The sequence below is a fragment of the Gavia stellata genome, chromosome 6 (assembly GCF_030936135.1).
Source record: "Gavia stellata isolate bGavSte3 chromosome 6, bGavSte3.hap2, whole genome shotgun sequence".
Lineage (NCBI taxonomy): Eukaryota > Metazoa > Chordata > Aves > Gaviiformes > Gaviidae > Gavia > Gavia stellata.
In genome coordinates, this window is record NC_082599.1 from 1,213,800 (window position 1) to 1,233,034 (window position 19,235).

General features: G+C 44.7%; 1 protein-coding gene across 1 annotated transcript in view; it reads left to right on the forward strand.

The window, feature by feature from the left end:
- The window catches only part of SCAP (SREBF chaperone), a 68,137-nt gene that overhangs the window by 15,012 nt on the left and 33,890 nt on the right, over positions 1-19,235 (forward strand). Inside the window, exon 2 of the mRNA XM_059818564.1 lies at positions 6,053-6,269. Within this exon, the coding sequence (XP_059674547.1) occupies positions 6,148-6,269 (122 nt within the window). The 5' untranslated portion in view covers positions 6,053-6,147. The remainder of the gene's footprint in view (positions 1-6,052; positions 6,270-19,235) is intronic.

The window sequence follows — 19,235 nt, forward strand, 5'->3', positions numbered from 1 at the left end:
TAGCCATCTCTTTCTTCTTGCATTTGAGGCACAGTTGAATATCAGCTTAGTTTGGACACTCTTGGTCATACGCTCATTTAGGAAGAACCAGAACAGCCTCTTAACATTTCCTGTGTCTGAGCGTTGCAAACCTCATGTGCTGGTACAGGTGGGGATGAGAAAGCTGCTGTCTGTACATAGAGATCTTGTGCTATATTTCTTAAACCTTAGTGAGGCTTGTAGAACCATATAGTGGGCTACCAAAAGTGGCATATTAAGACTGATTCGATGTCTGTTTAATGAACACTGCTGCGTGTGTGAGGTGGCGGTGCGAGTCTTTCTGTGTAGAGGCTTTATACAACGTGCCGGGGGACTAACCTCTGGAGAAGACCTTGGCATCTGCTCTTTTACTGTGGTTGAATACCGGAACCAGTTGCAGAGAGGCTGTGGAGTCTCCATCGGTGGAGATACTCGAAACCTGCCCGGGCACAGCCCTGACCGACCTGCCCTGGGTCACCCTGGGTGATCTCCAGAGGTCCCTGCCAACCTCCGCTGTGCTGCCATGTCGGGGAAGTTGTCTGGGTTCAGCTTCAGTGCAGCTTCGTTACCTGGTGCAGAGTTGGCCACCACACGCTCCTCGTTAGAGAAAAGCTTTGGAAGTAGAAAGTGGATCATCTGTTCAGCTCTTGGACAGGTGGGAAATAGAAGAGCCTGACTTACTGTCGGCTAGCTAGAAGTTTCGGTGAGCGAGATTTGGTTTTTATGAGGGATTTGGGTGAAGAGCTGCTGTGCTGGCGTACGCTGAGGGAGCGGCAAGGGAAGGCTGGCGAGGCGGGCCGCAGGTGGCACGATGCAGTGTTGTTAAGCGCCGATGCCGGTGCTTAATTCCGGTTGAAAAGTTGCTTTATCTTATGACAATAGTCAGCATGGGGTATATTATGAATCAAGTGGTATATAACATGGCACACTTTCTAATGAGAGTAAGGATCAGCTTGAAAAAGGTGGCCTTGGGGCTCTGGAAGTGTTGTGGGCATTTAATATTCTCTCTGCCTGTCTTGTGTTGTGAATGAATGGCAAATAAACGATTGTGCTTTCTCTCGATGAAATGGTAGAAGCCCTTCTTCCAGAGTTGCAGCATTATGTATGAGAAGAGCTTTTGGCTACTCGAGAACCTCATTTGTAAGTCTGTGTGTGGCAGAGGATATAGTACACCCAAAAAAGTACAAAGATGTGGTGTATAACATGGTGTCAGGAAAAAAAATCAGTTTTTCGTTGTATTTCCCTTTCTGTCTATGGGTGAGAGAAGGGGCTTCAATGGTTTTCTGACCTGTGTGGCCTAACAGCCAGGCTGTCTGAAAACTCTCTGGAGGAGTTAGCAGAACAGCTCCTGTGGGCACGGCAGTGAGGGATGCTGGGCGGCAATGAAGGATCTGGCTCTGGCGTCTCGCATTCACCTGGCTTGTGCTACCACATCAACTAGTCGCAGGTTATCAATATTTTTAGGGTTTGGTTCAGAACCTTCTCACCAGCCGAGCTGTGGTGTGCGTGCATGTCCGTAGCACGCTGATTGTAAAGCGTACTTAGTCCTGTAGACAATGTAGTCTGCTGTGGTTTGCAGCAAATTACCAGTTAGACTACGGCAATTGGATTGTTTCAGCAATTGCTTTTTCTCCTCTGTGTAACACAAGAATGGGAGAAAAGATTCTGTTTACAAGGTAGATTAATTTACTCTTCTGCAGCTATCCAGGCGTTGTTGTGAATTTGTTATAATCTGAATTCTGTTTTCTATCTGCAGCACTGCTGCAGCACCCAGTTGCCGCTTTGTGACAAATTTGTGGCTTTAGCATTGTGTTGCCTCTCATGTGAAACGTTTGCGAGGCTGCACTGAAAAACCTGTTTCTCGAGGCGTGGATGAGTAACCTCGGTGCAGGGTGTCCTTCCCGGACCTACGCTCCCCCCACAGGGCCCGATCCTCGCTCCACCAGCCAGCCCTCGGGTAGTAGTTACCATGGGAAGTGCTGCGGCTAAATGAAACGTGGGAATTGGATGTGTGTGTGTGAGACAGCATCTTAACTCAAATCACACTCGTGTATAGCTGAATTTGTGCAATCCTGGCAGTAATAAAGTCTTACGCGTCTGTGAATGGAAGGAATGACTAGAGAGTCTAAGGAACTGCTTGATGTGTAACTTAGTTTGGAAATTAAGAGACTTTTAAAAGCCAAACCTTGCTCTTTCAAGCCTGCTGTTTGCGTTTCCTGTGATCTGTCTCTGAACTTCATTGTGTACCTGTCTCTTGTACCTGAAGTGAACCAGAAATGTGACATACGGTGTTGCAAGGTTAAGGAAACGTCCTGATGTCCTCTTGTTTCCAGTCAAACTTTGTCTTGGATTTGCAGTCGTGCAAAAGGAAAGAAATAGTCTGAATGGATTCTCCTTTAACATTTGTTCTGAAATCAGAGGGCTTATTTTGAGATAGCTAATCTTTGTTTGCAAAAATGACTTTGAATAGGCCTGGTTCCTGCTTTTAACTTTTATGAGCACTGTCATAGCATAAAGCTAATAAAGATTTCAGAGTTTAATATGCAACCCCAAAGAAACTAATAAGCAAATATTAGCTTTGGAATGCTTAATGTTTTCTTAATGCATGCTGATGTTTCACATCAGGTGAAGCAAGTGAATATGAAGTTTTCCTCTTTGCAATTAGCAGAAACGGTTCCCAGTGCGATGCTAATAACTAAAATTGCTGTTAGAAGGCGAGGCTGGTCAAAGAGCCAGTCACAGGAGTGGAAGGTATGTCTTGTTCCCGAGTTACTCACAGAACAGGGATCGGAAGGGATGGTCCAGTCCTGACACCCAGCCCTACAGCAAGGTCAGATCTGCTTGGTCTTTTCTTTCTAGACTGCAACACCCAAGTTTTTGTGGACACCCAGGTCACTGGTTAGTTACAGGGAGGAGCTGTTGCTCTAGCGACCTGCGTGCATCAGAAATGGCAGTTTATTTGTACTTTAAGGTAAAGGTGGAGAATCAAATGCCACATCCTTGAAATGTGGGATGGAGCCAGGATGGCGTTTGCCCAGCATGTGAGGAAACTGGTTCTCGAGGTCTGCCCCAGGCCAAAGACCAGCTGCCTGCAGAAGGCAGCAGGGGAAGCAGAAGTGGCCCCGCTTTGCCAGCGCAGTGTCCGAACCTTCTTTGTTCTGAATGCTGCCGCGGTGATGCCGTCTCTTACCGATGAGAATTTTTCCTTCACTTTTCGCCCATGCTTTATGTTGTGTGTGTTCTGTATATCCACTTGAATTTTTAAGTAGTCTAAATTTGGGGATTTTTGCCCCCTCCCTCCTCCTTCTGTGACTGCTTAGTGCTTGAAGATTTTCTCGTAATTCCAATTCTTGTACTTGCAGCTTTCATAAACTTTATTACTGATGTAAATGGGGCTGATATGAAGCATGTTCGTTTTTTCCCCTCTCTGCTTGCTTAGGCTGGGCAATCAGGTTAGTTTGCGTCCTGTCACAAGATCTTCTGTCACAATGGGACAGCTGTGGAGTCTGGGTGCTGAAAACCAGAGGTTTTGCAGTGTGCTCGGTGTTGGCTTTGCTTTTAAGGATTATTTGATATTTGCTTTTTGTCTTTTCCCCTTAGATTAGGGATATGATCTGTCTGTGAGTCCCAACATAATTCTTTCTATCTCTAGCAACACTCACGCTGAAAAAAATCACCAGCGGGATGAAGCCCTGAATGTTTCAGTTCCAATATACTTGTTTGCAACTTCCTTTCCAAGTCTGGTAACGCAGACTGTGAATTTAGAGTTCAATTACTGCAATTTATTCGAAGTATTTTTGGATTATTATTTTCAGTGGTCTGTTCTGAGGGGTAGGCTTGTCTATGCAGGGATTTTCTGCATTATTTCCCACTCTGTGAACAGCTCTGGAAGATGGCTTTGTCATTGAAATTTTAAATTAAATTTTGTTCATTTTTCTATTCTCTCCTGAGACCTAGAATAGAAAGTCAGCATTTCTGGTGACTTCAGTGCACCCTTTTAAATTTTTTTTTTAATTGTCTTTTTTTACGTTTGCCTTGGACTTGATTTGAACAGGTCATAATTTGCCACTGGACCAAAACAAGCTAGAGGTTAAAAATCAAGCTTTTCCTGATATAATCTCTACAACTTCTAAGTGTGTTCTTATATACCCTGTGTCTATTCCTTTGCGGGGTACCATATTTTAGGTTTTCTGTGCGACTATAAGATAAAACCGTTCTGTTCCGCATGAATGCGATATATAGCGTTTTGGCTATAGGTCTCCAGGCAGCAAGAGCACACTTCTCATCCCTCCCCTCTCCCAAAATCCTGGAACCTTTGCGCTGGTGCTGGGCTGCAGGCAAACTGAAATTGCCTATGACTAAGAAAGTGATACTGATTCTTACGGAAAGATGTAGTGCCTTGCTAAAAGGTATGAGCAAAAATATTTATCCAGGTTTTCCATTTGGTCGTTAGGTCAATATACTGGTGCTTCTGTTGCTCAAAATCTGATTATTTTTAGTTGCATTGGGGGGGGGGAATTAGGTAGATCATTCTAAAATAGTCCTGTGGGCATTAAATAGACTTAAATCTGAAATTAAAAGCATAATGGCTGTACTTAGGGTTTGTCTTCCCCCATATGCTCTCTCCCATATAGCTGAAAGTGGATGCTGAGGAAAGAATATAAACCAAAACAGCACCTCTGATACCGCCCCCAGCTTCTGAATGTTTGAGGCTTACGGAATTCCTACGCCAGATGTGTATAAAAACCCTTAGTGGATTTCTTGCCTGTGTGAACCTATCAGACCTTCTCCTCTAGTGTTTTTTCTATTTAAGATGGTGAAGGTGAGTTGTTCAAAATGTCAAACGACCAGCTGGTTTTAATGAGTAGCCTGGGTTTAGGTCTTGTATTGAATTCTCTGGTGCAATCATTAATGGTGTTTTCCTGTGGACAAAATGACTTACTTCATATGCTGTGGGTATCTTATTGTCCCAGTCTTACTCTGGAGAAGCCAGGAAAAATGTCTGTATTTCCTCTCAGATAAAAAATCTTGGATAATCGTAGCTTTGAACTGTAGGAAAAAATCTGTCTTGCATTCAAGCCTTTCATGTCTGAGTACACTGTTGTGAACCATGTGCTTTGCATTTAGGCTGAGATTTAAAAAAAAAAAAAGTTGAGAGGGAATGTTTCTTCTGCTCCATCTTTCCTAGAAACTTGGTTTGCACTTTATTTTAATGTATTGTCTTAATCTTTTCTTAGGGCTTTTTATATTGCATTTTTTTATACTTTGTAAATCAAATTGCAAGGTTAAGCGGACCAGTTCTGACATCTGCAATTCAGTTTGCACTTGGCAGACAGCCTAGTCGTAAGTCTTACAGTCAAGTCAAAATACATTTTGACGAGAAGTATCTGCCTTGGTTTATTTTACTGTGTAGTGTACTCTGGCTTAGTCCTCTGAACTGTGGCTGCTTATGCTTCCCTCCCTCATTCCCCATGCAAAAATAGCTTTCTTTAGATTGTCTGAGCTGTGATGCCTGCTCTGCTCTCTTCTCTTGTTACTGGTGTGTTGCTAATAGTTCAAGCACTGAAAGTGCTTCAGTCGGTGTCCAAGAGCACTTCCCTTAAGACCACGTTGCTGACAGCTAGCCTCAATCCTTCTTTTCTAATTGGCATTTTGGCATCTCCTCGGAGTACTGCTTAATTCTTTTACTGCTAAGCTCCTTTTCTTCCTTCCTTTCAGACGGTTTGGTTCCTAGCTCCGTTCCTGCGTGTTCTCTCTGACCAGCAGCTCACAGCAGCGGTGCCTGATGTCTGTTCGGCTGGTGTTCAGGCTCTGCTTATGTTTTCTGCCCTTCCTTCCTCTAGGCAAAACCCAATAATTTGATCAAATTGCCTCTAGGCTCATAACAAGTGCTCGGTGGGTGGTGTCGTCTTCTCCCTTTTCTTCTGAGGAGTTACAGTGCTGGAAGTCTTTCTAAAACAAGTTGGTAATGTTTCTTTTCCTTTTATTTATTTATTTTTCTCACGAGCTTTCTTTCTTTCTTCCCAATTTCTAGCTGGATACAGTGCCTTTGCTGAAGCGTTGCACATGCTGGAATTGCCCGACCCCCTGATGTATTCCGGGATGGCAACTAGGTGACGACAGTTGAGGATGACCCTGACTGAAAAACTGCGCGAGAGGATATCGCGGGCGTTCTACAACCACGGGCTGCTGTGTGCTTCCTACCCCATTCCCATCATCCTCTTTACTGGGCTCTGTATTCTGGCCTGCTGGTAAGTCACATGAAGTACTGGGTGTCACAGGGTGCTGCGGCTTTCTGGGGTTTTCATAGCAATGCCGTGAATGTGTTCATGTGTGTCCTTGTCTTGTGGGCTATCCCAGAAGCTCTTTTTTTTTTTCCTTAAATGTAATAGATTTTTGTCATCTCTTTTTGTGGGACAAAAGAAAAGACAGATATCTTTATGTGTTTTAACAAGTAAGTAGTAAAAACTAATTGAATAAGTGAAGTAAAGCAATAAGTAAAATAAAAGTAATCCCCAAACACCTGGTGGTGGACTTCAAAGCCATGAATTAAAAATGGGGAGAAGGAAAGTTGATCTTTCTCTCCATACTTGCCTATTCTGTTCTCCCTGAAGCTTGTACTCTTCTTTTCAGCCCTTGCCTTGCATGCATGTGTGTGTTCTTGTAGATTGCCTACTGTCCTTATGGACTCTGATTTGGGTATGAGTTGCAGCTGAATATATTATCATGATCGGAAATGTTACACGGACCTCTTAATCGTTTCCAGTGAGGCATTGTTACTGCTGGAGTTGAGAAAACTCTTGTGTTCAGCCTCTGCATTTGTCTGTGCACAGATCTGGTTCTGTCATCATCACGGTTTTAATTCTAAGTGTCTTGTCTCTTTTGGTCAAAAGAAACCTTATGTGATGATATACTCTTCAGCTTTTAGAAGAACTCCATCTGTGTTGATACAGATACAGACATAAATTTTTTTCTGTGAGCATCACTGAGGATAAGACAGACTTCTTTCACATCTACCGTTAAAAGATTATCAAAGTGATTATTTTACGTATTGAAAACCTGTAAGATCACTTTTCATGCCTGTGACTTTTCAAGGTTGTGAGCAGCAATCGAGGCGTTGCTATCCTGGTTTTGCACTGCTTTATATGAATTCTTGTAACTGTCAATGATAATAGTTTTATTTTCAGATCTCTTGTTCTGTAGAAATATGAAGCTTCTACAAGGTCCAAGCGAGTGGATTCTACGTCCTGTCTATGTTTGTTGATATGGTTGCAAGTAAGGGCTCTGTCTTGACTTCAGCTTTGCTGGATGCTGCTTTCACATGCCAGGCCTGCGTTAGCCAAAACAGAGTTCCACCATGAGTCCTGAATCACCACGCCACAGTGCTCTGGCTTGCTAATTGCTTCATCAGCGCTTCCAGTGGTATTAGGCTCCTGTTTTCAGTTATCTTTCAGGTGCTGTTGCCTGGGGGTAAATACAGGAATGTAAGACAACTGCTTCAGTATAAAATGTTTATCCGTACAAATGTTGTAGTTTGGGAGGAATCAAAATAAAAACTGCATGCTTACTCCCTTTCCTAAATTTAGCATTTCTTGGGCAGGAGGAAATCTGACCTAGGAGTACTAGCAGCTGTCCTCATTCTTCTAGGGAACCTTGTGCCCACTAGGTCAGAACTTGTATCTGTGCTGTCCTTTTAGTCGTATGTTTAGAGCAGTGTGAATTAAGGTGTTTCCACTAAGTCCCTGAAGCTTCAAACCAGGTTGTCTTTGGCAGATTAGCTACTGGTAATTGTAAATTTGTGGAAGTGTCTGCATTACTTGGTGCTGGTATTTGAGGATTCTGCAGTTACTAGTTTCCTTTAGACTGCAGAAAACTTGTCCAAGACATGATTAAACATAAAGTGAATAGTCTATATTTTCTCTAATGAGTTCCAGTAACTCATTAGAAAAGCAAATAACGGCCCTAGGAGAGAGAGGGGTTTAAAAATACTGTGACACCCTTTGAGAGCAAGAGTACCTTGGCAAAAAATTGAACTGCAGCGTGGGTAAAGTGCTGCCTCTTTAGAAGCAATTTTTGGGGATGTTTCAGTTCCAGTTCTGAGCTGCTCTGTATTAACTGGTGTTAACTAGGTGTTAATTCTGGCTTGAGAAGTGGCATTGCTAACTAGGTCGAAACTATTCCAGAGTGCGGCCCTTTTACACTTGAGCATTTCAGTGTGGCAAGACTGAACTCTGACAGGATATCCATGCACAGGATGCTCTGAAATATTTATTGGAAGCTTAGTTTTGGGTTGAGGTCTTCAAGTCTTCCTCTTAGTTTGAACCTGAGGCCTGACTAATTCATTGTTGACCTGGATGTTGGGGTGGACTGCACCCTCAGCAAGTTTGCAGACGATACAAACTTCACTTATGAAGAACTGGAAGTGGAAAACCGGATGAAGTGGCTGGATGAAAACTGGAAAGAGTAGCTGATGCACCAGATGGCTGCATGGGCAGAGAGGAACTTCATGAAGTTCAACACAAGGAAATGCAGAAGGAACAATAACCCCAGGCATCTGTACAGACCGAAGGTCAGCTCGCTGGAAAGCAGCTTCGCAGAACAGGTCCTGGTGGACACCAGATTGGACAGGAGCCACCTATGTGCCCTCAGGGCAGAGGCGGCCCACAGCATGCTGGGCTGCCTTAGGGAGAGCGTAGCCAGCACGTCAAGGTGATCTTTCCCTTCTGCTCAGCACTGGTGAGGCCCCACCTGGAGTGCTGGGTCCAGTGCTGGGCTTCCCGTCAAAAGAAGGACATGGAGTTAGTCAAGGAAGTCCAGCAAAGGGCCACAAAGATGATGAAGGGACTGGAGCATCTCCGCTGTGCAGAAAGAGTGAGAGAGCTGGGACTGTTCAGCCTAGAGAAGAGAAGGCTCAGGGGGTCTCATCACCATATGTGAATATATGAAGAGGGGGTGTAAAGAGAATGGAGCCAGGCTCACCACTCACTGGTGCCCAGTGACAGGACATGAGGCAACGGGCACAAGCTGAAACACGGGAGATTCTGCTTATACATAAGAAAATACTTTTTTACTTTAAGGTTGTTAACAATTAGAGCGGGTATCCCAGAGAGGTGGTTGTGGCTCCATCCTACGAGATACTCAAAGCCATCTGGACACGGCCCTGAGCCATCTGCTGTGGCTGACCCTGCTCCGAGCAGGTTTAGCCTAGCCGACATCCAGAGCTGCCTTCCAGCCTCAACTGTCTGTCATTCTGTCTCTCTGCTTTTTAGTCTGCCTATCACATTTGTAAAGGAGCTGTGCAATGCAAAATGATTTAGGAGAATTGTTTTTGAGCTCCCTTTTCAGTTTCTCCAGTGTATGTGTCGTGTTGATTTATCAAGGTGTTAGGAGTGTCCCTTTCCCCAGCCCGTGCTTTCTTCCTTCCATCTTCTGTTTTTTTTTTTCCATGCTGAAAAAGGAGGTGGTGCTAAAGGGAACACAGATCCTCGCTATCAAGTGATTTGAGAGTAACTCCTGTTTTCTTGGGGCTAGATAGCTTTGCAGTTGCAGACCACGTATTGTTCATTCATTTAAAACGAGAAATAAAACTTAGTATATCCACTTAAAATGAAGCTGCATTATCATGTATATTGTATTTCAGGTTCCTTGGCTTGTGCTAGAATTTGGGTATTTTCTTGCTAAAGCTCAAATTCAGGGGCTGCTCTCTACCGTGAGCACTTGATAAATAAAAGTCTGAGAGATGCTGCTTCCTCGTTTGCTCTGTGTGGAATAATCTGATACTTGTGTGTGGCTGCACACAGTTGTTAGCTCTGTGACTTGTGCAACTATAGCTGTTGAAAGCTAAGCCCCTGAACAAATGGGTAGGGACTACGACCGTATAAACCTGGAGCAAAATATTCAGTAGCTTTTCAGACTGTACTGCACTAGAATCCTTCTAAACATGTCTTTTCATCAGATGGAGTCAAATTTTATAGTTTTTTGGGGAGGGCAGGGTGCCAAGGCCAATGAAAGGACTATAATTTCTTTGTTAATCAGGATGCCTGAATATATAAAATGGTATGAAGTAACAGGAAAACAGAAGTGATCAACAGTCATCTCAATGACTGCTGGCTGTCTATGGGGTGGAGCAGGAAACTTCAAAAGTATTGTAGCAGTTATTTGGGAAAATGAATTTTTAGCTGAAGTTAAGTCCTGGAACTATGTCATGTGCTGGGCATTTCATGCATTATATGCTCGCCATATCCTTCGACTCTTTCCTAGACATCTGCTATTGGCCGCTGTGAGAAATAGGCTGCTGGGCAGATGGACCCTTGGTCTGACCCAGCACAGCTAGCTGTATGTGTATTTGTTTTAAATCGTGTCCATCTGAGATTCAGCCAGGCTCCGTGCCGGGTCCTGCACTTGGGTCACAGCAACCCCACGCAACGCTCCAGGCTTGGGGACGAGTGGCTGGAAAGCTGCCCGGCGGAAAAGGACCTGGGGGTGTTGGTGGACAGCCGGCTGAAGATGAGCCAGCAGTGTGCCCAGGTGGCCAAGAAGGCCAACAGCATCCTGGCCTGTATCAGAAATGGTGTGGCCAGCAGGAGTAGGGAGGGGATCGTGCCCCTGTACTCGGCGCTGGTGAGGCCGCACCTCGAATACTGTGTTCAGGTTTGGGCCCCTCACTCCAAGAAGGACATTGAGGTGCTGGAGCGTGTCCAGAGAAGGGCGACGAAGCTGGTGAGGGGTCTGGAGCACAAGTCTGATGAGGAGCGGCTGAGGGAGCTGGGGTTGTTCAGTCTGGAGAAGAGGAGGCTGAGGGGAGACCTCATCGCTCTCTGCAACTCCCTGAAAGGGGGTTGTGGGGAGGTGGGTGTTGGTCTCTTCTCCCAAGTGACAGGACAAGAGGAAATGGCCTCAAGTTGTGCCAGGGGAGGTTGAGGCTGGATATTAGGAAAAATTTCTTCGCTGAAAGGGTTGTCAGACACTGGAACAGGCTGCCCAGGGAGGTGGTGGAGTCCCCATCCCTGGTGGTATTTAAAAGCCGTGTGGATATGGTGCTGAGGGACATGGTTTAGTGGTGGAGTTGTCCATGCTAGGTTAACAGTTGGACTCGATGATCTTAAAGGTCTTTCCCAACCTAAATGGTTCTATGATAGCCTTCCAGAATGCAAAACTGGCAGCTGTCGGGCATATTCAGCACATAGTGTGGGTTGGGTGCTGTCTGCAGGAGCCGCTGCAGACAGTTGCTTACGGGAGCTATCGGATGGCCACCTCCTGTGGAAGCTTTCCGTTGGCTGGGGGGAGGAACTCGCTGATGGCCACAAAGTGTCACATCTGCATTTCTTCCTGCAGTCCTATCGTGAGGACTCGGAGTAATGGTCTTTGACACCGATTTACTGCTGGAATGTAATTTGTTTGTGCTCTTCAGAAGTGTTCCATTTTTCTTAGGATAGACCTCACTGATTCATCTCATCCACCTCACTGCAAAAATGGAGAAATGTGCTGAAATTTGGAGAAAGAAGCTGGTGGAAAAAAATCAAGGCCCAGCTTCAGGGTAGAAGCTCATTTAGGCAATGTTTCTGTCCAACATGATTGATAAGAGACTCTCAGCACTGTTTGCATAGTAATGCAGGTTAGTGTCTGAAACGAGCATGGACTAATTAAGTAGTAGGAACTACAGGTCTTTCTAATGAGGAAGGAAGATACACAAGCGATCCAGTGGTTTCGTGCTGACTTTTATCAACAGGGAAGAAGCTAGTAACATCCTCGGTGTTGCTGAGATTAGTCCCTGTCCCTGAAGGAGTGGGTGAAAAAAGGAGAAGGTAGTAGAGCAAAAAGGAAGCATTCTGTATTCTTCAGCCTTAGGCATGGTTAATAAATGCATCGCGATGTTAAAGCAAGCAAGGGTGGATCCTACATCCTGAATTCTTGAAAGGGAGAGAGGTTAAACAAGAGTCTTCTCTTCTTCTGCACCTGTGTGCACCCAGAATCAAGGAGAGCTTGTAAAACTCTGCTACAGAAGGAACGCAGTTGTTCTCATTTTCCTCCCCCACACCTCAGTAAAACGTGACCATCTTTGTGTTCAGATAACTTTTTTTTTTTAAAAGCTGAAATAAACCACATGGTCCACAATTTACCCAGCATCAGTTCTGGTTCTCAATCGGTGTGACAACAGTTAACATGCGGGTGTTTCTCCTGTTGTAAAAAGGTCAGGGGTCAAGGATCAGGTAGCACAGTCAACGCAGAGTGTCTGTTATAGGTTGTTTCAATGTATTCTGTCTTTAACCTTGGAAGTATTTTGATGGGACGCTGTTTTTAATGCCAGTTCCAGACAAGACAGCACATCTGTTTTTGTTAATAAATTAATATTCAAAGCAAACACAAAAATTCCTATGTCTCATTCTTACTCTATAGTCTTAATCAAAGTCCGAAAATCCAAGTTAGTCTTCACTTCAGAGGGAGGGCTTTCTGCTGAACTAGCTATTGACAGATGCAGGGCTTGTTAATTAACTTCCTGTTTTACTATATATCCCTTTGTAGGTGACATTCATCGTCATCATCTCGCTTAAATGGATCTGCATTAAGAAACACTCCTGTGCTTTACAGGGACAAACTTACCTGAGTGTTTCCTGGTTTTTTTTCTCTAGTAGAGTGAGAGTGCCACTTAAGCCTGTCTGACACTAGAGTAGTTCCTCCTCCCCAGCTCAGAGAAGAACAGTTGATGCCTATAAATCTGGTAACCAGGGTAAATTTGAAATTCCTGTGTAGTTCTGAAGAATAGTTTTTAGTTAAAGTAAGAATTTAAAATCAAACAGTTGATTCTGTGATTCCAGGTTTAGGAGAATTAAACAGGGTGAGTCTTTGCAGGTGTTCATTATTTGGCTGAAGCACTAGGTTCTGCTATGAAAGAATTGTAGAACTGACTGGAACCAGAGCCCTTTTGTGTGTGTACATATATTTCTTTCTCCAAGAACATTTCACTGTCTTACAGGTTTGTACTATCTTGTGTGATAACTAGAGAAGCTGAGTTGCTGTCACTCTTCATGTTCCAAATCCATGGAGAGTACGGTCTCCTGTGGGACCGCATGATGGAACTAGAAGCAAGTTCTGTGTAACGAGCCCTCTACTCTGCTCTGCAGAAAAAAGTAAACTGGCAGCACAGAGCAAGGGGAACCTTTACTTTTGCAGTGCAGATTTTTGAGGGTCCTGTCTGTGGGAAACAGGGCAAAGCAAACCATTTATTCAGAAAGAGGTATTGTTTATGCACTTACCAAGGCTAAAAAGGGAACTGTTGCTGCCAGATAGCTGGCCTTCTCTACCCTCTGGCAAGACCCTTTTTATCAATTTTCCTGTCTCTTATTAGCAATGGGTTTTCAGGTTTTTCTGTCTTTGGGACAGTTTAGGCTGGAAACAGGCTAAAAAACTTGTTCTCCAGTGTGCAAAATGGAGGTGGTAGCTATTTTAAGGCAATATATCACCACCTTCCCTGTTACCTAAGACCTGGCAGCTCTCTACTTTCCTTCATATTCATCAGCTGAAGACTATTCTGGGGTGGTGGAGATCTCCGCTTTGATTCTGAGAAGGAGGAGTATGCAATTGTAGGGTTTGCAGTTCTGTTGAGTTGCCAGCTGCCTCGGGCTGACCTGGCAGTTCTCCATCTTGGCCCTCTGAGCTGTCTTGAAAATATGTAAAGTAGTTGGATGAACATTTTTGCTTGAACATACCTAATGCTTGGTAACTAAAATGCACTCTTACTTGAATTCAGCAACACCAACTTGTAGATGATCTATTTTTTCCTTTATTTTGGATTCACAGAAGGATGTCAGGGTGCGCTGTTACATGAACATCTAAAAATAAGCCTTCTCAAAAACTAAAACTTATTTCTGAGCTTTCCTGTCACCTGTTTCAGATCCTACTTTTCTCCCCTCCTTTCTCTATCCTTTCCATTCTGGTGTTCACCTCTTTCCCTGACAGTCAAAAAAATCTCTTAACAAAGAGAAACGTGAGGAGAATCAAACCTGAGTGCTAGAAATCACTTCGCTGTAACTGACTTGGAGCAGTTCTCGCATTTGGTAAGAAGTGTGCATGGAAAGGACCTAGGCTTGTCACGTCTCGCAGTCCTTGCAACGTTTAGTGTCTGTGGGAAGCCAGGATGCTTCTGACAACTCAGCAGCAGCTCTTGGTTTGTTTTTTTAAGTATCTCTTTACTTAAAAGATGCTCTAACATTGATGTCTGAAATAGTAGGGCTAGTGACTTTCTTGGTGTCATTGAGTGGTTCTTTGTCAGTCTGTCCTTTTTTGTCTCTGCTGTCAGTCTGTCTCAGGTATCACTGACTAGATCAGCTGATACTGTGTGCCTGTATAAGGCTAATTAAACTCAAGAACTAATGGCTTAGCATCTTACTGAAATAATTTACAATAAGTGTAATGTAGAATGTGTACTTTGTGTGTTCTTCCATTCATAAACATGAGTCCTCAAATATCACTGTGATATAAGTAAATATATGTTCCTGCTTCCCTTATGGGGACATATATTGTGTTGTAGTTGGTTCAAGATGAGGGAGCTTTGGAGAAGAGTCTCAATAGTAGGTCTTATTCCTGAGCTCTGCTGCAAAACGATACAATGAGCAATCTACACTATCTAGGTCATGTTGCATTAAGGACTATAGGAGCTAAACATAGGTGTGTACAGACAACAGGGTCTGTTTTAACCTTTTATTTAAATCTTTTAAATGTGGATTCCTGTGGGGACTGTTCTCTGAAGATAGTTGCTGAAAATGGGGATTATAATAAAAAATGGTTCCAGCTTTTTCTGTGTGTGCCAGACAATCTGCACATCAGTGTCTTCTAATACCACAGCTCTTCTAGTCTCAGTAAAATATAGAATCATAGAAAGGTTTGGGTTGGAAGGGTCCTTAAAGATCATCTAGTTCCAACCCCCCTGCCATGGGCAGGGACACCTTCCACTAGATCAGGTTACTCAAAGCCTCATCCAACCTGGTCTTGAACACTGCCAGGGAGGGGGCATCCACCTCTGGGCAACTTGTTCCAGTGTCTCACCACCCTCACAGTAAAGAATTTCTTCATAATATGTAATCTAAATCTACCCTCTTTGAAAATACATGGATAATATCACCGAAGACAAAACTCTTGCTCCCGATGAAGGTAATAACCTATGAGAATAGAGCCATGACTGAAATGTGTTGTGTCTCACTGTCTTTAACAGTGCTGAGTATTAGAATTAGGACTCATTAGCTTATGGGGAAATGAAGAGAGTTATGGCCTACTTGGCAACACGGCTTTTGTTGGCTGAGCAGCCTGGAAGTGTAGAGGAAGCTGAAGGAGCCCATCAACGTGACCTGCAGAAAACTTCAGATTGGATGGAGAAAATCTAACACTGTTTTGCATCACATGAGCAAGAGGCAAACAGTTTGAATAACTGCAGTGTTGGATGCTGTTTTCCTCTTCCTTGCCTACTGTAGGGATAGATTAAAAATATGGTTTGGAGGGAGCGTATAAAATCACAGCATCACTAAGGTTGGAAAAGACCTTTAAGATCATCAAGTCCAACCATCAACCCAACCCCACCATGCCCACTAAACCATGTCCCGCAATGCCACGTCTACACGTTTTTTGAACACCTCCAGTGATGGTGACTCCACCACTTCCCTGGGCAGCCTGATCCAGTGCTTCACCACTCTCTCAGTAAAGAAATTTTTCCTAATATCCAGCCTGAACCTCCCCTGGCGCAACTTGAGGCAGTTTCCTCTTGTCCTGTCGCTAGTCACTTGGGAGAAGAGACCAACACCCACCTCACCACAAACCCCTTTCAGGGAGTTGTAGAGAGTGAATAGATCTTACAGAGCTATAGTTCTTTTCCTACAGCATAAATCCTGTTCCATATTCATGATTTAATCGAATTGCAGGGAAATGCTGAAGTTGATTTAGATATCAACAGATCTACGCTGACTGTAGGCCTGAAGAGGATGGTGGACTGTGGGAGTCTCGGTTGCCTTGGTTCGCCGACAGCTGCAGTAGGATATAGTCCTCAGCAGTGCACAGACTTCGCTAGATTTCTTTTTTCTTCCACCGAAAATTTCGCTTTTGTTTTTTCCCCTCATTTTGTTCCCCTTGAGTTTTCCAAGAAATGCCGCTTACTCCTTCCTCTGTTGCATTAGCTTTGACTTCCACATTTTTTGGACAAGTTTGAAAATCCTAACATGAAAAATAAAATCCAACAAAACAAAAATCTTGGTCATTCAAAAATGTCATTAAGGAGCTGTGAGTTGCTGTGTCCAGTATTTTGGGAGGTGCCTTGCACTTCAGGATGGGAGTGGTTTGCTTCTTCCCCTCTACAGGAAATTAAACTGTTTTTTTAACAACAGAAAAAACAAATATGGGATTCTCAGCTAACCTGTCCTATGAGCTGCCATCAGGCGGCCTGTCAAGTCTTGCATCTTTCTCCGAGGACTCATGTAACCCCAAGCCAACTGTGTACAAATTGCCATTGTTTAGATGAACATTCCTCCTTCCCAACTTCTCAGGTAGCTTCCGTAGCTAAAGCCAAGGCTGCTGCGAACAGCTGGTACGTATGTAGGAGGAAATAGTTCGATAGCAGAGGAGTTGACACACATCTCCACTCCACTTTGGCAACAGGCGTGTTTCTTGGTGACAAAGTGGTTTTATTAAAATGTAAATGTACTAGTGGCTGAGAACCAACATGGTGGAGCAACTGAGAACCATCTCCAGAGGCTATATTTTTTAAAAACATCAAAATACTCTTTTTTTCAAGTTTCTGCAGTATGTAAGCTGGCATGTTAAGGCCTTTGTGGCCTCAAGCACAGAAAGGGCATAACAGAATCCAGAATTGCTTGATGTGACATGCTCAATACTGGCAAAACATCTGTGATTATGGCCAGGTTGTTATTTTGCAGACAGCTGTGGAAATTCAGGTGCTTCACCTTTCCCAGCTGTTCTCCTGTCTCTCTACTGCAAGCTGCTGCTCCCGCAGCTCTGCCAGCAGTTCATGTAAACCCCCTAATCCACGAACAGGGGCGAGGTCTATTTAACATCGCTGTTAATGACCTGGATGAGGGAGCAGAGCACACGCTCACCAAGTTTGTAGATCATACCAGACGTGGGAGAGCAGTCAGTATGGTGGAGAGTGCGGTTGCAGAGACACTTTGATGGGTTGGGAAGATGGGCTGACAGGAGCCTTGGGAGGCTCAGCAAAGGCCAAAAGGCAAATGCAGAGTCCTGCACCTGAGGTGGAGTAAGCCCCTGGAGCCGGACAGGCTGGAAAGCAGCTTTGCCACAAAGAGCAAGTTGGACATGAGTTAGGCGGCGTGTCCTTGCAGCAGAAAGTCCAACTGCATCCTGGGCTACACTAGCAAGAGTGCAGCCAACAGGGTTAAAGGGAAGGGAGTCTTCCTTCTGTCTGGCCTTTGTGAAACCACAGTCCTGCGTCCAGTTTGGGGCTCTGGCGCATGAGGAAGGCGTTGACATACTGGTGCACATCCAGCAGAGCTATCGAGGGGGGAGCTGTAGAGTACCATGGAGGAGGAGAGGCTGAAGGGACGGAGTATCTTCAGCCCTAAGTAGGCTCAGGGATGATGCTGGCCTATAACTGCTTATTGGGAGGGTGTAGAGAAGGTGGAGCCAGATTCTTCTTAGGATATGTACTGGAAGGACAAGAGGCAGTGGACAGATGGGAAATTCTGATAGATCCAAGGAAAAAAACCATTCATTATGAGGGTTATCAAATGCTAGAATAGGTGCCTGGAGAGACTGAGACTGCCCTCAGTCCTTGGAGATATGCAAACCCAGACTGGACATGGCTCTGAGCAACCTGCTCTTGTTGGCCTTGGTTTGAGCAGGAGTTGGCACTGAAGCCCTCCAGAGATCCCGTCCACACGGGGGGTCTGTGATGATGAAGGTCACTGCTCGAAGCAGGGCTAACCCCAAATTTAGGCTTGGAGCCCTGTCTGGTTGACGTTTGAATAGCTCCAATGATGGAGAGTCCACAGCTACTCGGTCCCTTTTCCAGTGTTTCAGTGCTCTCATTGTGAAGAATTTTTTTCCTTATATCTAATTGGAATTTAGCTTGCTGCACTTGTGTCCTTTCCCTGTACACCCCTGGGACAAGTCTGGGGTCATCTTCGCTATAACCAGGAATTAAATCGCTGAAGACTACATTTTAGATTCCCTCCTCAGACTCCTCCAGGCTGGATGGGTCCAGTTCACCCAGTAGCTCTCCTTTTGCACCATATTCTCCTGCCCCATCACCGTTTCGGTGGCCTCCACTGGACTAGCTGTGGTAGCACAGGCTGGTGAGGCAGGCAGGCACCTCTGGAGGTCATCTGGTCCACCCCCGTGTTCACGCTGGGTTTAGGGATGCTGTACTGAATGAGCAGGATGAGGAAGGGTGGCTACTTGTTTCCTAGGCTAGATGTGGGTGAGTGGGACGAAGGGAGGGATGCAGTCATCTTCCTGGGAGGTGGCAATTTATTGCTTCTGTAGGCTGAGCTTGTTGCGCCCACTGAAATGACTTTCATCTCTGGCTACAGAAAATAGTTTTTTCTACCTAGCAACTAGTACGAGGGCAAAATCCTTGCATCCCAGCAGGTCTTTAGGAAGTGAAAAAAATCCACATGCAAGTTTTGCCTCTGCCAGGATTTGGGCATTTTTGCTTTGAAAAACAACAAGAGTTGAAAGAGTTTTCAAGGTAGGATTGCGTGCAGGGCTAGCTGAATCTTGCTAAACTAGAAAAAAGTACTTGTGAAATGTTCAGCATCCAGAAGAGCTCAGTGTTTCCATCACCCTTGGTGCCATAGCTGTGACCTCTGGCAGTGGTCAGGTCTTCACCACTGACTGTGGAGATCCGACCATCAGCTGCATTGCTCTCAGCGTTTTTCCGGATATCGAGGCTTCCTGATCAGGTGCAGCACCGGGCGCTGCTTGTTTCGGCATATCCAACAATAGCCTGGTCCTGGAGATGAAACTTCAACCAGAGAAGCGACAAGATCACTTCTGAAGCCTGAGCTGCTCCACCGGTGCTTGTGAGGCAAGACCAGCGTGTCCCGTTGTTACTCCTGCAACACGCTGGCTGTTTAGATTTTGTGCCTCTAAATGAGTTAAGTTCTATAAAAGGTTACTGTTCTGACTCCTTAAAGCTGACAGGTGATTGCCCAGGGAAATCCACCTCTGGATAAGCACGTAGCATGAAAGTGTTTTCC